General features: G+C 49.5%; 1 protein-coding gene and 1 long non-coding RNA gene across 2 annotated transcripts in view; one reads left to right on the forward strand and one right to left on the reverse strand.

Annotated features, from left to right (window-relative positions):
- The window catches only part of SP2 (Sp2 transcription factor), a 30,616-nt gene extending 28,112 nt beyond the window's left edge, over nucleotides 1-2,504 (reverse strand). The window contains exon 1 of the mRNA XM_070389748.1: nucleotides 2,424-2,504. Within this exon, the coding sequence (XP_070245849.1) occupies nucleotides 2,424-2,430 (7 nt within the window). The 5' untranslated portion in view covers nucleotides 2,431-2,504. The remainder of the gene's footprint in view (nucleotides 1-2,423) is intronic.
- Nucleotides 2,505-2,814: 310 nt separating this feature from the next.
- LOC106700597 (uncharacterized) lies at nucleotides 2,815-15,971 on the forward strand. Its single transcript, XR_001351285.2, has 3 exons — nucleotides 2,815-2,997; nucleotides 7,056-7,130; nucleotides 13,395-15,971. It is a non-coding gene; the product is annotated as an uncharacterized lncRNA (long non-coding RNA).
- The last annotated feature ends 2,179 nt before the right edge of the window (nucleotides 15,972-18,150 follow it).

The raw sequence follows: 18,150 nt of genomic DNA on the forward strand, positions 1-18,150 counted from the left end.
CTGGGCTGGAAGAAGCACAAGCTGGAATCAAGATTGCCGGGAGAATATCAATAACCTCAGATATGCAGATGACACCACCCTTATGGCAGAAAGTGAAGAGGAACTAAAAAGCCTCTTGATGAAAGTGAAAGACAGGGAAAAAGTTGGCCTAAAGCTCAACATTCCGAAAACTAAGATCGTGGCATCTGGTCCCATCACTTCATGGGAAATAGATGTGGAAACAGTGGAAACAGTGTCAGACTTTATTTTGGGGGGGCTCCAAAATCACTGGAGATGGTGATTGCAGCCATGAAATTAAAAGATGCTTACTCCTTGAAAGGAAAGTTATTGAAAAGCAGAGATATTACTTTGCCAACAAAGGTCCGTCTAGTCAAGGCTATGGTTTTTCCAGTGGTCATGTATGGATGTGGAAGTTGGACTGTGAAGAAAGCTGAGTGCCGAAGAATTGATGCTTTTGAACTGTGGTGTTGGAGAAGACTCTTGAGAGTCCCTTGGACTGCAAGGAGATCCAACCAGTCCATCCTAAAGGAGATCAGTCTTGGGTGTTCACTGGAAGGACTGTTGCTGAAGCTGAAACTCCAATGCTTTGGCCACCTCATGCGAAGAGTTGACTCATTGGGAAAGACTCTGATGCTGGGAGGGATTGGGGGCAGGAGGAGAAGGGGACGATAGAGGATGAGATGGCTGGATGGTATCACCGACTCGACGGACATGAGTTTGAGTGAACTCCAGGAGTTGGTGATGGACAGGGAGGCCTGGCATGCTGTGATTCATGGGGTCGCAAAGAGTCAGACACGACTTAGTGACTGAACTGAACTGAGAAGCCACTGGAACACTGACATCATCAGCCCAATTGATAGGCTGTCTAACAGATTCGCCCCCTTCATTGCACACAAGAATTTAAAACAAAACAAGACACTGCAGTTATATTCATTATTGCAGACAACAGGTTTCTTTATGCTATCAAATCTAAATTACTCCTATGGTGTGGATTCTACCATCATTCCCTTCAAAGCCTACGAGCTGGCCAACACCCTAAATGTTCTAGCCTGAAAAATCATCCAAAATACCAACTCAACACTTAGTCCTCCACTGTCATACTTAATGCCTTCCGAGGTACAGCATGCAAGGTTACTGCATGCCAGTGTACTGCCCAACAGTCATCACTCTTCTATCTGCAATCAAACCCGTGTAATGGTGACCATGGGTCAATTCACTGTTTAAAGCGGATTTACCAGTTCCTCCCTCCCTTTCTCTAAGAAAGCAACAGATAAGTGAGCAAGAAGTAGTCTCAGAAGAAGACACAAACTTCGGGATAATATGCACTGAGAAAAGCCAGACTGAGGCGCCCTGGATCAAGTTAATTAAGAAACAATTAAACACGACAGTATCTTGGAATCAAAACCAAGGAATGCCGTGAGGACAGGTTTCTCAACTGCTCAGAGGAGAAGACACAATTCCTTTTCATCTAAAATTAGAAAGCCACCCAGAACATAAACCAAGAAGCATGGGTAGAAGGCTGAGAATCATAAGCTAGCAATGGGCATGGAGGTGGGGTGGAGGAAGAAAGTAAATATCCATATTGTTTTACTTCTTCTGTTATTCATTAGGTTTGCTCCTGGCCTTTGGGATTCGGCAGTTCCACCCTCCCCACACCCATGGGATATCAGGCAACAGGCTGGGAGCTCTGTCCACAAGTTCTTAAACGTCTCACAATTCTGCTAAGCGTTGGCAGATATCTAGCTGGAAGCTCAAAGATGCAAGTGAAAATATTAAAAGGTTTCCGCCCACTCCTCAGCCTAAGGCGAGAGGTCATCTACTTAGGGAGTGCCCTTGTGTGTCCTGATACCATCTCTAGACTTTCTACCCAGAGAACTACGTTGGCTTCCACGCCCATCAGTGCCCATGTGTTGGCGCCGTCGGAATTTCAAGTATTCCCCCGCCCCTCTCTGCAGTCGGGAGAACACTGAATCGCTGGTGGGCACCTAGAGTCAGAATGCAAGAGGGTCCCGGAACACAGGACAAGCGCACAGGGAGCCGACCGCCTCCTCAGAGCAGACCCAGGCAACGTCCCCGGGCCGGGAAACACTCAGGTGGGCCGGCGACCAGGCAGACGGGGTGCCAGGTTTGCCCTGGGTGCCCGCTCCTCTCGCCAGCCCCGGAAGCGCCTCCCTCCCGCCTAGCGGGCTCCGAGGGGGCGGGGAGTCGAACGCCCCCTTCCGGGTGCCTCCGCCTGGCTGGCCAGCCCCGCTCCTCCTCCGGGCGGGAATCCTCCCTCCCCGCCCCTACCGGAGCCGGGCCCCGGCGCCAGGTCCGGCCCCAGGGGGGAACCCCCAGTCCCGGCTCCCTCTCCCTGCGGCCTCTGCCCGTCTTCCCGACCCTTGAGAGCCGGGAAGACCCCGCCGGCAGCGGTCAGGACCCACCGCTCATTACGACATCTTCCTCCCTGGCCTCCGCCGCCTCCGCCGCCACCGAGAGCCTGACACCGCCCGCCTAGCACCCGCCAATCCCGGAGCCTGCCATCGCCCGAGCGACGGCAGCGTTCACCAATAAGAGCTCGGTACATTGGGGACCGACAGCACTATCAACCAATCAAAGAGAGGCATCTAGAGCGACGTTGGTTTGGCCAATAGACCTGTGAAATGTCACTGACGGACGGTAGAGGGCACCAACCGGAAGCTTACTGAAGAGTGAACGACATGTTCGCCAGCCAACTGAAGGGAGGCAAAGTCCCACCTACCAGGTGGTTGATGGACAGCAACAGGAAGCTAGATGGGGAGGGGCTTAGCTAAGGAGTGGTTTTGTATTGGTCGTGGTTGACCTTCCACCCACCTTTAATCCAGAAGATGAGTGATAGATCTGCCCTAAAACCAATCAAAAGTCCTCAGGGTGAGGCCGACAAATGCCCTATAAATAGAATCTACTTTGATCCTAAATCCAGCGTCGCCCTGGTGTGGTAGGGGTGTCTCGCTCTTCTGCTGTTCAACCCGTTGCCTGGTGAGTTGAAAGCCACCAGCCTTTTATTCAATTTTTTATCTTTCATCGCTTCTGAAGAGGGAAGTGAGCCTCCAGGCGACTTTGTCAGTGAGACATTGGCAGCAGGCACAATAGCGGGAGTTGGGGCTGCGTGACACTTCTCAAAGTATTTTCACCGTCTCAGTTCAAATCCCTCACAATCCTCTCCTGGTTATTGCATCAACCTGCCAACGTGGGCATCAGAATCACCTGAAGCTCTCTAAAAGATTCTAGGACTGCCTCTTGTGTCCGGCGCACGACAGAAATATGCATTCTAACGAGCGCCTCTGGTGGACAGAATTGGCCTCTGCCCCCACTTACCTCCTTGAATGAAGTGCTGTTAGTACAGCACTTGGCAGGCGCGACCTGGGTAGGTTTATCTTCCCTATAAGATGTGTAACTTTGGAACGCGTTAGTGAGAAGGAATCCACTCTGGTGTCAGACCAGCCTGGGTTCGAAACTCGCACGGCCTACTTACAAGAGAGGTAGGGTACCGAAACTCCGTGCATCTTAATGTCCTCATCTGTGAAATGAGGCTGCTCACACCTACACCTTAGAGCAGGACTTTACTTTTTTTTTTTTTTATCATAACCCCACAGTGAGAAATACATTTGCATTCTCACCCAGTACACTTATACTCCTGTGAGTGTATGATAAAATTTTACAGAAACAATACTTACCCTTCCTACCATGATCCACTGATGTTTTCTGTCTTGTCCTATCTTTTTCTTTCTTCCCTCCCTCCCTCCCTCCTTTCCTTTTTTTTTTTTTAAATATTGAAGTCTAGTTGATTTACAGTATTGTGTTAGTTTCAGGTGTATAGCACAGTGATTCAGATATATATATGTGTGTGTGTGTTTGTATTCCTTTTCAGAAGGAATGTATTCCTTCTGAAATACATACACAGTGTGTGTGTATTCTTTTCCCTCATAGGTTACTACAAGTTACTGAGTATAGTTCCCTATGCTATACAGTAGGTCCTTATTGGTTATCTATTTTATATATGCATGCATGTTCAGTTGCTGAGTTGTGTATGACTCTGCGACCCCATTGACCAGGCTCCTCTGTCCGTGGGATTCTCCAGGCAAGAATACTGGAGTGGGTTGCCATTTCCTTCTCCATGGGATCTTCTCAAACCAGGGATCAAACCCACATCTACTGCATTGGCAGGCGGATTCTTTACCACTGCACCACCAGGGAAGTTGTTATTTTATATATAGTAGTGAAAGTGTTAGTTGCTGAGTCATGTCCAATTCTTTGCGACCCTATGGACTGTAGCCCATGGGGGCTCCTCTGTCCGTGGAATTCTCCAGGCAAGAATACTGGAGTGGGTAGCCATTCCCTTCTCCAGGCGATCTTCCCAACCCAGGAGTCATACCCAGGTCTCCTGCATTGCAGGCAGATTTATTACCATCTGAGCCACCAGGGAAGCCCTATGTGTATATGTTAATCCCAACCTCCTCCTATTTTATCCCTTCCCTTACTTTCTTTTCTTGATCATGACCAGCAGTTTGAATAACATTATCATGAAGGGTTGATGTAATAAAATACAGAGCAGTATGCCCAGTATATTGTAATTGTTGAATAATTGTTACTAGTCTCTTCCAGGCTATCCCTTTGAAAAAAATAGGACTTCCAAAGAATTCACTTTTTCAGTTAAGATCCTTCATTGGCTCCCTTCGCCCTTCTGGATAAAAAGTCCATACTCCTTTCTAGGCAAACAATGGCCTTCACACTCTTTGTGTACCTTTCATGTTTCATCTCCCTCTGCCATCCTATTCTCTTTCCATAATCCTACCTTTTTGCCTCAAGAAAAGGTTCCACAGTACCTAAACACATACTCCTCTATTTCCTGTCTTACTTTTTCCTTCCTTTTTCCTGGTAAACTCCTATGCATCCTTCAAGAACCTGCTCCAAGTTTGATCTCCTGCTAAGCCAGAGCCTTTTCCTTCTCTGGGCTGTTCTTGGCACAGGCAAAGGGCTTCACTCTCTCACACTGCATTACCCACTTTCATTCTTCTGACTTTTGACTGTGGACTGCCGTGGAAGTTTTGAGGCCAGTACTAGAAGACTGGCAAGAAATGTATGCTGAGCTAAAGAATGAATATTTGCATACAATTACATCTACATATGACTTGTTTATGTAGACCGTACATTCTGTTCCCATGCCATTATTCAAGGTAAGATTGCTTCACTTTTGAGCCAAGGACTCCACCCGGGTTCCATGAGTCAGCTACTTTAGGGTGCAGGGATTTGAGGGGCGAGGTGGGGTTGAATTTCCTGCTGGGCTGCTGCCAAACCTCTTGTGAGATGAAGGCTGGGGCTGCTGTGCTTCTTCCACCCCAGAAGCCCCGTCATGAAGCCAGCAGAGCAGGAGGGATTTGCATGTGTGGGTAGTGGGCAGGGTGCAAAAACTCCGAAGAATTTGGCAGCAGTTTTGAGTAGTTTAAATGGTTCTTTCCTTTAAAGACCACCATGTTTCTTGTTTCCACCAAAGGTACAGCTGAGGAAGGGGGTACCTGCCATGGAGAGGACCCCCTTGTACTTTTGCCTGGACCCTTGGAGTCTTTGAGCCTCACTTACAACACACTAAAGCCATCACACAGTTTCTCTTCCCACAGACCGCTTCCCACAGATGGCCCCCAGACTCTACAGAGAGGACAGGCAAGGTTGCCAGCTCCTAATGCCTGCTTTCCCCTGGCTGCTCTTTAGATTCACTGCTGCTGCTGCTAAGTCGCTTCAGTCGTGTCCGACTCTGTGCGACCCCATAGACGGCAGCCCACCAGGCTCCCCCATCCCTGGGATTCTCCAGGCAAGAACACTAGAGATTGTTTAATAAATTCTAAACCATGGCCAAGAAAATCAGTATCTCTGGGGGTGCAACCCTGGTGAGGGTATTAAGTTCCTCAGGTTATTCCAACAGGCAGCTAAATTAGAGAACTGCTTGTCAGCCCAAAGATGTTTTCTGGTGGGGGTCCTCAGGTAAACCACTATGAATAGTCTATAACCTCCACCTGTACCCATTCCTGTCCCTCTTCCTGAGTTTCTCCCCTGCCCATCCTACCTGCTTCGATCTCCACAGAGCCAGGGCAGACAGGTGGTTCCAGCTGCAGGTCTCAGCATCAACCAGGAGAAGAATCTCTTCCATGGGTGCGTCTGGATATAGCTTCTCCTTTGGTGATACCTGCCTTATTTCCAACCACTTTCAGCCTCTTCCTGCTCTAAGTTGTCACTTTCTCCCCATTTCTAACTTGTAAAGTTAACCTTTTCTCCACCGCTAAAGTCCCTCTATTTGTCTTGTCCACCACAGCACCTTCCACTCCCAGCACATTGCTTGATATATAGCCGGTGCATGGTACATGCTTGTTGACTGACTGAATGACTGCGTCTGGAGGAGTCCTTGGGCCTAGAAAAGAAAACAAAGGCCCTTGCTAAACCATCTAACTTCCGGGAAAACAAAACCGAACTTTTAAGTCCCACCCTGGTGCTCCGGGCTGGTTGCATCTACCTGGGACTTAACCACCCCCTGCCCAAAACTTCCCGCCCCCTGTTCAACTACAAATGCCATCTCAACCAAAGATTACCCAAAACGTCCCGCCTGATAACATTTCCCTTATCGCTTCCACAAACCTCCCTTTAAATATGAAGCCTCCCTGATCCCTCTGGCGCTCAGCCTTAGGCCGACTGTTGCCCCTCCTTGCCTGAATAAAGGTAACCTACCTCCATTGAGGTTGTCTCTCCTTTTCTGCCTCAGCTGAACTATACCTTCCATTTTTGGTGCTGAAACCCGGGAGAGGGCACGGCACTCCTGTGTCCTGTCGCTCTCGCTCACTCGCTCGCTCTCGCTCTCACTCTCCCTCTCGTTGTTTCCCTGTTGCTGGAATCTGGAAACGTGAACTCACTTTCTGCCAGGGCTCATAAGTTCCCCTCAGGGATGCCTAGTGCCTTTGTGAGTGGTGCAAGCCTTGTCCTAAGGCTTTATTGGTGCTTTATGTACCCACAGGCCTCCGGCTCTATCCCCTTCTCTCTCTCTCTGACAGCCTCCGGAATAGGGAACTCTTGCCATTCGACTGCTCTACATGCAACACTCCACTCAAGCCGGCCCCTAGATTAAGGTAAGATCTGGACGGTGTTCTAGAGGCACCCTAGAACCCAGTCCTCTCCGGGTCCTGGGGACCCGTGGCCTAAGGCCACTCTGTAAGCAACCGTGGGGGATGCACCTCGACACAGAGCTCTCTTTTCATAATTCCTATTGTTATGGATGACAACTTGAACTCCCAATAGGAGTCTCTGCTTGCCTTTCAATTATGGGGTCTGGCCAGTCTGTCCCAAAAGATTCCCCTCTGGCCTGTGTTCTCAAAAATCTCAAACCACTCTTACTCACTGAACTTAAAGCTAACCGCTTAAAACAACTCTGTATACAGATCTGGCCTCAATACCAATTGGACAGTCAAGACCACTGGCCTGAATTTTGCACATTTGACTTTAACATTCTTCAAAATCTCACCGACTTCCCTAAACGGAATGGCAAGTGGGAATGGCAAGTGGTCGGAGGTCCCACATGCCAAAGCCTTTTAGGCCCTTCGGAGCAGGCCCTCCCTATGCAAGGCCTGCTCCACCCACGAGGTCCTTCTATGCAGCTTGTCTCCCAAACAAAAGGGCTCTTCTTCAATTAACCCCCTATGGTGCCTTCCTCAGCCCTGGAGTTTGACCCCACTGACGAGCCCCCTCCCTACCAGCCACACCTCCGACCCTCTCCTTCCCCTTCATCCAACTCACCTACTGACTCCGAAACCTCTCCTGACTCTCCCTCAACCCCACTATCGCATCTTCCCAACCCGACCCCTTCCCTCCGCCCCGCCCCACCCCCCCACCACAAGGTCAGTACCCACAGAGTCAGTACATGTTTCCCCTGAGAGAGGTGGCAGGACCAGACGGCCCCACCCGAATCCACGTGCCATTTTCATTGTCAGACATGAGCCAGATAGAAGAAAAGTTAGGATCATTTTCTGTAAATCCTGCCAGATACAGAAAAGAATTCCTGAGACTCTCCAAGACCTATAACCTCACATAGAGTGACGTATATTATATCCTAAATGCCACTCTCACCCCAGATGGAAAAGACCGTATCTGGCAAGCAGCAAAAGCCCATGCTGATCACTTACATAACCAAGACCTGGATAGCCCAGCTGCTGATGAGGCGGTCCCTCAGTTAGATCCCGCTGGACGTACCAGCCCAGTGACCCAGGTATCAGGAGACTCAATCATGATTACCTGCCTTCTAGAAGGAATGCAGAAAAATACTCCTATACATGTCAGTTATGATAAAGTCAGGGAAGTCACCCAAGGGGCGGACGAAAATCCAGCCTTATTCTTGGCATGCCTCACAGAGGCAGTCCAGAAGTATACTAACCTAGATATCACCACCCCTGCTGGGTTACTGTACCTTCATGTTCAGTTCATCAGCCAGTCCGCCCCTGACACTAGACGCAAGCTTCGACAACTAGAGAAGGGCCCTGAGACCGCCCACAAAGAGACCTTCTAGAATTAGCCTTCAAGGTGTTCAATAATAGGAAGAGGCTACCAGAGAAAAAGACCGTGAGAGAAAAGCTAAATATGCCTTTTTGGTGGCAGCAATTAAGGGAAGAGATCAGCCTGGCCCAAGTCATCCTAGGCCGGCTTAAGACCCACCCCCCTGGACCCTGTTTCCAATGCAACCAGTCAGGACACTGGGCAAAGACATGCCCAAACCCACGGCCCCCGACAAAAGCATACCCAAACTGTGGTTATTTGGGACACTGGAAAATGGACTGTCCCCAGGGACGCCCTGGCACTCCTGGGGAGGACCCCACCTCCCAGACCTGGAGAATGTAATGTCCACAGGGATGCCCTGGCACCCCTGGAGAGATCTCCACTTCTCCCCAGAACCCCAGCATAACCCTACGAGAGTTGTTCCAATGACGGGACCTGGGTTCCAGCCCCCCAGCCCATGTCCTGGACACAAGCTTGGAACTTAGGGTAGACGGGGTAGTGGCTGGTGAAAAGACCTCCTTTATAGTAGACACTGGAGCCACTTTCTCTCTCAACTTCCTACTCTGGCCCAACTCAAGACTCAGAACTCACAATAAAGGGGGTCTCTGGAGAAACCTATATGCAGGTCAGGAAGCAACAGTTAGAACTGGACATGGAACAACAGACTGGTTCCAAATAGGAAAAGGAGTACATCAAGGCTGTGTATTGTCACCCTGCTTATTTAACATATGCAGAGTGCATCATGAGAAACACTGGGCTGGAAGAAGCACAAGCTGGAATCAAGATTACCGGGAGAAATATTAATAACCTCAGATATGCAGATGACACCACCCTTATGGCAGAAAGTGAAGAGGAACTCAAAAGCCTCTTGATGAAAGTAAAAGTGGAGAGTGAAAAAGTTGGCTTAAAGCTCAACATTCAGAAAATGAAAAAAAAAAAAATGAAGAGCATGGCATCTGGTCCCATCACTTCATGGGAAATAGATGGGGAAACAGTGGAAACAGTGTCAGACTTTATTTTTTTGGGCTTCAAAATCACTGCAGATGGTGATTGCAGCCATGAAATTAAAAGACGCTTACTCCTTGGAAGGAAATTTACGACGAACCTAGATAGCATATTAAAAAGCAGAGACATTACTTTGCCAACAAAGGTCCATCTAGTCAAGGCTATGGTTTTTCCAGTGGTCATGTATGGATGTGAGAGTTGGACTGTGAAGAAAGCTGAGCACCGAAGAATTGATGCTCTTTAACTGTGGTGTTGGAGAAGAAGACACTTGAGAGTCCCTTGGACTGCAAGGAGATCCAACCAGTCCATTCTAAAGGAGATCAGCCCTGGGTGTTCTTTGGAAGGAATGATGCTAAAGCTGAAACTCCAATACTTTGGCCACCTCATGTGAAGAGTTGACTCATTGGAAAAGACCCTGATGCTGGGAGGGATTGGGGGCAGGAGGAGAAGGGGACAACAGAGGATGAGATGGCTGGATGGCATCACCAACTCGATGGACATGAGTTTGGGTAAACTCCAGGAGTTGGTGATGGACAGGGAGGTCTGGCGTGCTGCGATTCATGGGGTCGCAAAGAGTCGGACACGACTGAGCAACTGAACTGGAGTTCCCTTAAGGCCAAAAATCAGCCCTCCATTACTCTGTCAGTTTGGAAAATCGACCCTCATACACTCATTCCTCATAATGACTCAGTGTCCCATGGCACTCCTAGGGAGAGATTTGTTATCCAAATTGGGGGTCTTTATTATCATACCCCACCTCTATAGAGTCTCTATATTCTGCATGAAGATGGCACCTGGACTGTCCCTATCCTTCACCCCTGACCTTCCCATGGATCTACCCGCCTTAGACCCCCAAGTCTGGGACACTGATCACCCATCCATAGCCAAACATCATCCCCCACTCCACATTACCCTAAAAGACCCCTCGACTATAATCACCCAACAACAGTACTCTCTTACCCCGGAGGCCCACAAGGGACTTAAGCCTATCATAGACCATCTTCTTCAAGTCTCCATCTTAATTCCTACCGATTCACCACACAACACCCCTAATTCTAGCAGTAAGGAAGGGACCAAACTCTTGGAGACTGGTCCAGGATCTGCGAAAAATCAATGAGGCCATCATGCCGACATTCCCAGTAGTCCCTAACCCTTACACCCTTCTGTCTGCCATACCCCCGACTGCAACCCACTTCACAGTATTAGATTTCAAAGACGCCTTTTTCACCATCCCCCTCCACCCCCTCTCCCAACCCCTTTTTGCCTTCACCTGGCAAGACCCCAAGACTCATGTTTCCCTACAACTAACATGGACAGTTCTCCCCCAGGGGTTCAGAGACAGCCCCCACTTTTTTGGACAGTCTTTACAAAAGGACCTACAGACACTCGACCTAGCCCCGAGTCATCTCCAATACGTGGATGACCTCCTCCTTTGTAGCCCAACCCGAAAACTCTGCCTCCAACATACTGCCAAACCTTTTGGAGCCCTGGGATCCTGGGGTTATCAGGTATACCGATCCAAGGCCCAAATAGCCCAGACAAACGTCACCTACCTGGGGCTCTCCATATCCCACCAACAAAGAACTATTCCCCCAGGTAGAATCCAGGCCTTGATTAACTGTCCACTTCCAAAAACAAATAGGGAGCTCCTGTGTATCCTCGGCCTCCTAACTTTTTCCGTAGCTGGATCCCTAACTTCCCCCTCATTACAAAGCCGCTCTATGAGGCAACTAAAGGATGTCCAGATGAGCCCCTCTTTAACCCCTCCTCGCTGGCCAGTCCTATTTGCCAGCTCACCCAGAGCCTCCTCCAAGTGCCAACTCTCCACCTGCAAGATCACACCAGACCATTCTTTCTATTTGCACACTCCAACCAAGGACAGGCCCTGGGACTTCTGTGTCAGTGGGCTGGAGGCACCTGGGCTCCCGTAGCCTATCTGTCAAAACAGCTTGACATGGTGACCCACGGATGGCCTCCCTGTGTACGGGCCATGGCTGCTATCACAGTGCTCGTACCCGAAGCAAATAAACTCTCTAACATGCCCCTTTAACAGTTTGTTCTCCACACACCTTTCGAGACTTACTACCACATCAAGCGCTTCTCTCCCTTCCCCCTTCCAGAGTACAGGCCCTACATGCCTTTCTCCTCAACCCTCAGCTCTCATTCTCCCCTTGCTCTCCCCGTTAACCCTGCCAGCTTATTACCCACGTCCTCTACAGCAGACCCCCTCCTACATAGCTGCAGCCTAATGGTAGATCTTACCCAAAACCCCTTCCAACATTTCACAGATCAGCCCATCCTAGACCCAGACACCCCACACTGGTTCATTGATGGCAGCTCTCAAAAATCCCACCCTTTGCAGCCGGATATGCCATCATCCAGGGGGACCTTCGTCACAATCACGGGACCCAGACAATTGAAGCTTCACCTCTGCCACCTCACACCACCTCCCAACAGGTAGAACTGATAGCTCTCACCAGAGCTTTAACTCTGGCTAAAAATCTAAGGGTTAACATCCACTCAGACTCCAAATATGCCTTATAACATTCTTCATGCAAACATCCTAATATGGAGAGAAGGAGGTTTCCTAAACCAAAAGGGATCCCCCACTATTAATTCAGACCTGATCCACAAACTTCCTAGAGGCAGCACTCTGACCAGACAAAGCCATCATCCTCCACTGTAGGGGACATCAAAAGAGAAGTCTCATATCAACCTACAACAATGCCACAGACCAGAAGGCAAAGGAGATAGCCCTGTCCCATCCTTCCCTCCAGTCCCCTGTCATCTTAGCCCTGACTCCATCCAACCCTCCCACCACCAGAGAAATCCTCTCTTATCTACACTCACTCTTTGATCCCTCGTCCAAGACACTCCAACAGTTCGTCCTCCATAACCACTTCCCCATGTCGACTGCTGACCAACAACATTTAGATAACCTTACCCGCTCCTGTCAGACATGTCAACGTACTAGTCCCAGTTCCCAGCGTAAACCTACACCCTTTCCAACCCATCAAATGCGAGGCAGCCTCCCAACACAGGATTGGCAGACAGACTTTACTCCTATGCCCCTGGTTCGGAGATTCAGATACCTCCTGGTCCTTGGGGACACCTTTTTGGGATGGGTAGAAACATTTCCTACCACAAACAAAAGAGCCCACACTGTGGCCCAAATCCTCCTCACAGAAATTATCCCCAGGTTTGGCTTACCTTCATCCCTACAGTCTGATAATGACCCAGAATTTATGTCCAAGGTCACCCAACAACTTGTCCAATTCTTACAGATACCCTGGAAATTTCACATTCCGTTTCGTCCCCAGTCCTCAGGAAAGGTAGAAAGGATGGATAGAATAATCAAAGAAATTCTTACCAAACTATCCCTCGAGGTACATCTGGATTGGACTAAACTTTTGCTGATTGTTTTCCTCAAAGTATGGGCTTTGCCCAGAAAGCCCCTGGGGCTGAACCCCTTGCAGGTGATGTACAGAAGGCCCATGCTCCCTCCTGGACTCCCCCCTGAATCTCTTCATACCAAGCTTCCTACACTCCCCTCTGCTGATGGAACTCTACAATGCCCTCTAGAAATAGGTCAACCACAACTTGCCTGCCCCTGACCCCCAAGCCCCCTTGCCCCTTTTACAAACTGGGGACATGGTCTACCTGTCTGATAATCCCCAGGGTGACCTAACCCCAAAGTGGCAGGGACCATTCAAAATCCTCCTCCTCACACCGACTGCCCCTAAACTCAGAAGGTCACCTCTTGGGTACACCTCTTGCCTAAAACGGGTCACCTCCGACCCTGCTCTGTCCTCCTTAACTGACTTATCAGGTCTCCCTCACAGGACCCACATCCTTAAAACTCACCCAGCGACAACGCCTGTCAGCCATCCCAGAGGACACTGAATGACCCGGACACTCCTTAACCTACGACTGTTCCTGACCCAACTACTACAAGACCTCTGGACCAGCACCCCGACTGGAACCTCCTTCGAAGCTCTGACCACCCCGGTGTCTCATCCGTGGCTCCAAGGGACCTTCTACAACCTAAGTCCAGAAGAAATTGATTTCTTTACTCTCATACATGAACACTGTTCCTCCTCAGATTTAAGCAACCACCAACTTGGGGCCTTCCGCCCCTCATCCTGACTGGCCTCTCCCCGTCTCTCTAACTATAACTGCACTCTTAATCTTAGTCCTTGCTATAAGCCCAGTAACCGTCTCCCCTCAGGACTGGTCACCTAGCCTTCATCTCTTCGTCGGTATCGCCTACATTGTTAGCTGTGTTCTACTCCTAGGGTGCTATTTCCTCCACACTGCCTAACTAACAGACCCATGACTCCCCCTGTTCTTATCCTTCCTGCACTCCCCTGCCTTCTGGCTAGTCCCTGCCCCTGCTCAGACATCTATTCCTATGTTCATTCCTCATGTTATAATATGGCTCCAAGACCATGAACCTTGGTGGGGCGGAAGTCTAAATCCCTACTCACTGTTAAAGTACAGAAGAGAGGGAATTTCGTGAGCACCTGCCATAAGCTAAATGGAAGAAACATGTTTTTATCCCATTACCCACTGGGGGTACTCAGACAGCAGTCGCTGCTGCTGCTGCTGCTGCTAAGTTGCTTCAGTTGTGTCCGACTCTGTGAGACCCCATAGATGGCAGCCCACCAGGCTACCCCGTCCCTGGGATTCTGCAGGCAAGAACCCTGGAGTGGGGTGCCATTGCCTTCTCCGATGGGAGTGGGGTACTAGATTAATATCGGAAAAAGAAACAAGAACAAGTCATAAAGAACATAATTTCCTGGTTACAGGCTACCCCTGAGCCTTATAAATGCCTAGAGCTCCTTTCCCAATTACGGCATCTCCTAAAACCTCCCCCTGACAACCAACACCTTACCCGCCTTCTCAACTCTTCCTTCCAATTCTTCCAGTACACACAACACACATCCCAGTGTTGGACATGCATGTCACTGTCTCCCTCACCGCACATAGCAGTTCCCTTACCCTCAACCTGGCTGTCACAGGGCGACTATACCTCCCCTCCCCAACAAAAAACTACACTTCTCACTGGGCCAGTCTCTGACAATGTCCTACTCTCAGCCTCTTCAAACCTAACCTGTATTAACTACTCTAGTCCCAACTACACTGGTCTTACAAACTCCGCTCCCTCCTCCTGTTCCACTTGGGTTCTCTGGAACAGCACAAATAATTGCACCAACCCGGGAATCTTCATTCTCTGTGGGACCTACGCATATTCATGTCTCCCCGTTGACCCCCTTGGACCTTCATCTTGGTCTTCCTGACCCCAGGTCTAACATTCCTCAAAGAAGAGATAGAACAAATAGTCTACCCCCAAGGGGAACTTTCCCACAGAAAAAAACGAGCTGTCATAGCCCGCCTCCGGACTGGGACAGGCATAGCAGCAGCCCTAGGCACCAGGAGCGGGGGCATCTCGACCTTGGCCCATTTCTACTACAAGCTGCCCCAAGAACTTAATGAGGATACGGAGCAGGTAGTGGAGTCCTTCGTTTTGGTCCAAAGACAAATTAACTCATTAGCTTCTGTGGCCCTACAAAATGGGCGAGCCCTGGACCTTCTCACCACAGAAAAGGGAGGGGCCTGCCTTTTCCTAGGAGAGGACTGCTGCTCTTTGTTAATGAAACGGGCATAGTCCAGGGCAGAGGCAAAGAACTTAGGGACAGAATTGAACGCCCGCAGAAAAGAGTTACAAAACCTTTACACTCCCCAAAACCTGTTCCAACTGGCCCTCCCTTGGTTGCTCCCTTTCTTGGGACCATTGGTACTTATCATATTTTATTCCTCTTATTAGGACCCTGTCTCTTCAATCTCTTCCCAAGGTTTCTCCAAGAATGAATTTGGGTCATCTCTCGAGACCAGGTCAAGATCATTCTTCTTAAGAACCTCACCCGACCTCAGGAAAAGGAGACCCTGGGCCTTAGGACGATCCTCCGTTCCAGACCCAGAACCATCGTCCCTATCCAGCAGGAAGTAGCCAGAGAGATACAGAGCCCTTTTCCCCATTTCTTATGATTTCAGGGTCTGGAATGAAGGAGTCCTTGGGCCTAGAAAAGAAAACAACAGTCTCAAAGGCCCTTGCTGAATTATCTAACTGCGGGGGAAAACAAAACCAAACTTTTAAGTCCCACCCTGGTGCTCCGGGCTGGTTGCATCTACCTGGGACTTATCACCCCCTGCCCAGAAACCTCCCACCCCCTGTTCAACTACAAATGCCATCTCAACTAAAGATTACCCAAAACGTCCCACCTGATAATGTTTCCCTTATCGCTTCCACAAACCTCCCATTAAATATGAAGCCTCCCTGATCCCTCTTGTGCTCAGCCTGGTCGTTAGGCTGACTGTCACCCCTCCTTGGCTGAATAAAGGTAACCTACCTCCTTTGAGGTTGTCTCTCCTTTTCTGCCTCGGCCCAAACTATACCTTACAGCATCCTTTTAACATTTTTCATGTACTGAGATCCTTCTCTTCCAGTCCCGGCTTCCTCCACCTCCACTTCACTTCTCCCTCCTTGTCTGTCTCTTAACCCCTTTCCCTCTTCATTTTCCCATGTTTTCCCTGCTTCCTGACATTTTCCTTTTCCTCCTTTTCTGCATGTGGTTGCCCATGCAACCATGTGGTTGCCCCCATCTGATTCATCAGTACCAGATAGTGAGCATCTATCCCTGAGGATGCCGAGGGCACCAGAGGGAGGGAGGGATGGCTGCAGAACCACAGTCTTTGCCCTCAAAAAGCTCCACATTCCTTCTGGGACCTCTTATGAAAGGAACCACCTGGTGCAGCTGCTGTTGGATGTCCAGAAATCAGAAGAATATCAATGTCCCAGCACTTGACTTTCTGTTGATCCTCACTCATCACTACAACCCAAGCTTTAGTGTTATTTTTGAAGAGTTGCAGCCAACTCAGCCTTCTACAGGCTGCTCGTTCTGCCTTAAGGATTTTCCCAGTAGCCTCTGCTTCTCTTTCCCTCCTCTGATTTTCTACATTCTCATCTCCTCTTGCCACCTACAGAAAAATCAAAGTTGCAGACTTTTCAAACCATTCCTGACACTCTTACACCCCAAGAGAAAGATTTGATGGGACATAGACCTAGTTTAAATGAACCATTGTTTTTTTTTTCTCCCAGGTCCATCTATGGTTTCAATTATCCAGATTTCCTTAGTCTTTTCTGAGCACGAAAAATTTAACAGAGGCTGTAAAATGTATCTCCCGGCTTTTACTTTGGCAGCTACCTCATCCTCACTCCAGGTGCGCACACACAGCGACCCCTCCTTCTCCACTACCCAGAGATGCCTAGCCTAATACTGACTCATCAACTCCCTCTGTCCCGTGGTTCCCCTGCCCAGACCTATGGCTGTCCTCCACCAACTGCCATGGAATCTTCCAGCGAGGACATTCCACTCATCCTTCCCCACAGAGTTCCTCCCCTTCCCCAGCTTCTCCCTACTCCCAGTCCCCTTGGGATGAGATCTGTGAAACCTCCAAAAGGCAGCCCCCACAGGATCCTTTCAGGATGGAAGGCACTGGCGGCTCCCCAGCCTTTGTGTGTCGCCACCAGGGGGCGTCCAAGGCATTTCCAAACAGCGGACGCTGGGTGTTTTGTTTTTTTAATATTGGAGCAGAAAGATAAGCTTGAAAATCCAATTTAACAAGCATTCATTGAGTACCCACTGTTTGCCAGGCTTGTGCCCTGATTCGCCTGAACACAGAGCACGTTCCAGCCTCTACAAAAGACTCCTTGAAAAGAACCATTTGCCTCTCCAAGGAATCATTTTCTACCAACCAGCTCCTCTTACTGCCTATGGTAACAGCATCCTCTCTCCCCCTAGGCCTCTTGCCTGCGTTCAGCCCCTCCCCACCCTTCCTGACCTTGTGAACATAGCTCCATGTCTGCTTCTCAGAGCCCAGACTCCCCACAGCAGACTGGAAACATCCCTAGGAACGCAGAGCAGTTGTGAAGTTCCCTGGGTGGGCACTTTCTCTTCTGGATCCCCAACGCCCTTCTGTCAAAACTCCATCTCCTTCTCCGTCACTAGCCTCCTGAGAGTCCCCCAGACCCCCTGAGTGTGGAGAGTGGGCATTGAGTGAGGCCATTATCTGGGACACTGGGCTCAAGAGCACGACTTCTTCACTTGGGAGTTCCGACCCAGCTGGCAGAGACTCGGGAAGTGGTGATAACAATAACCATAATAATATTAATAATAACGTTGGGGCCCACAAAATGGCTGTGAAATCCTCTCTAATGATCCCTTATATTTATAGATCTCCTTCCTCCTAGACACTTCAGAGCCATTGCCCAACGAACCCTGCTAGCTTCCCTAGGAGGGACAATTAACCCCCTATTTTATGGTTGGAAAACTGAAGCCCTGAGAAGGTGAGGGAGTTGGCCGAGGTTACGCAGGGCGGTAGTGATGGCAGAATTTGTGGAAGTAGCACTCTCGCTTTCCTTTCCTTTCCATCAAGACCCACCTAAGTGTGTGTGCCCAGGAACACACATTCTCACTGTCCATCCCGAATCGGCCTTGCCCGGGACCTCAACGTCTGGGAGACGCCGGAACCTGAGTA

This window comes from Bos mutus, chromosome 19, assembly GCF_027580195.1.
Source record: "Bos mutus isolate GX-2022 chromosome 19, NWIPB_WYAK_1.1, whole genome shotgun sequence".
Classification (NCBI taxonomy): Eukaryota; Metazoa; Chordata; class Mammalia; order Artiodactyla; family Bovidae; genus Bos; species Bos mutus.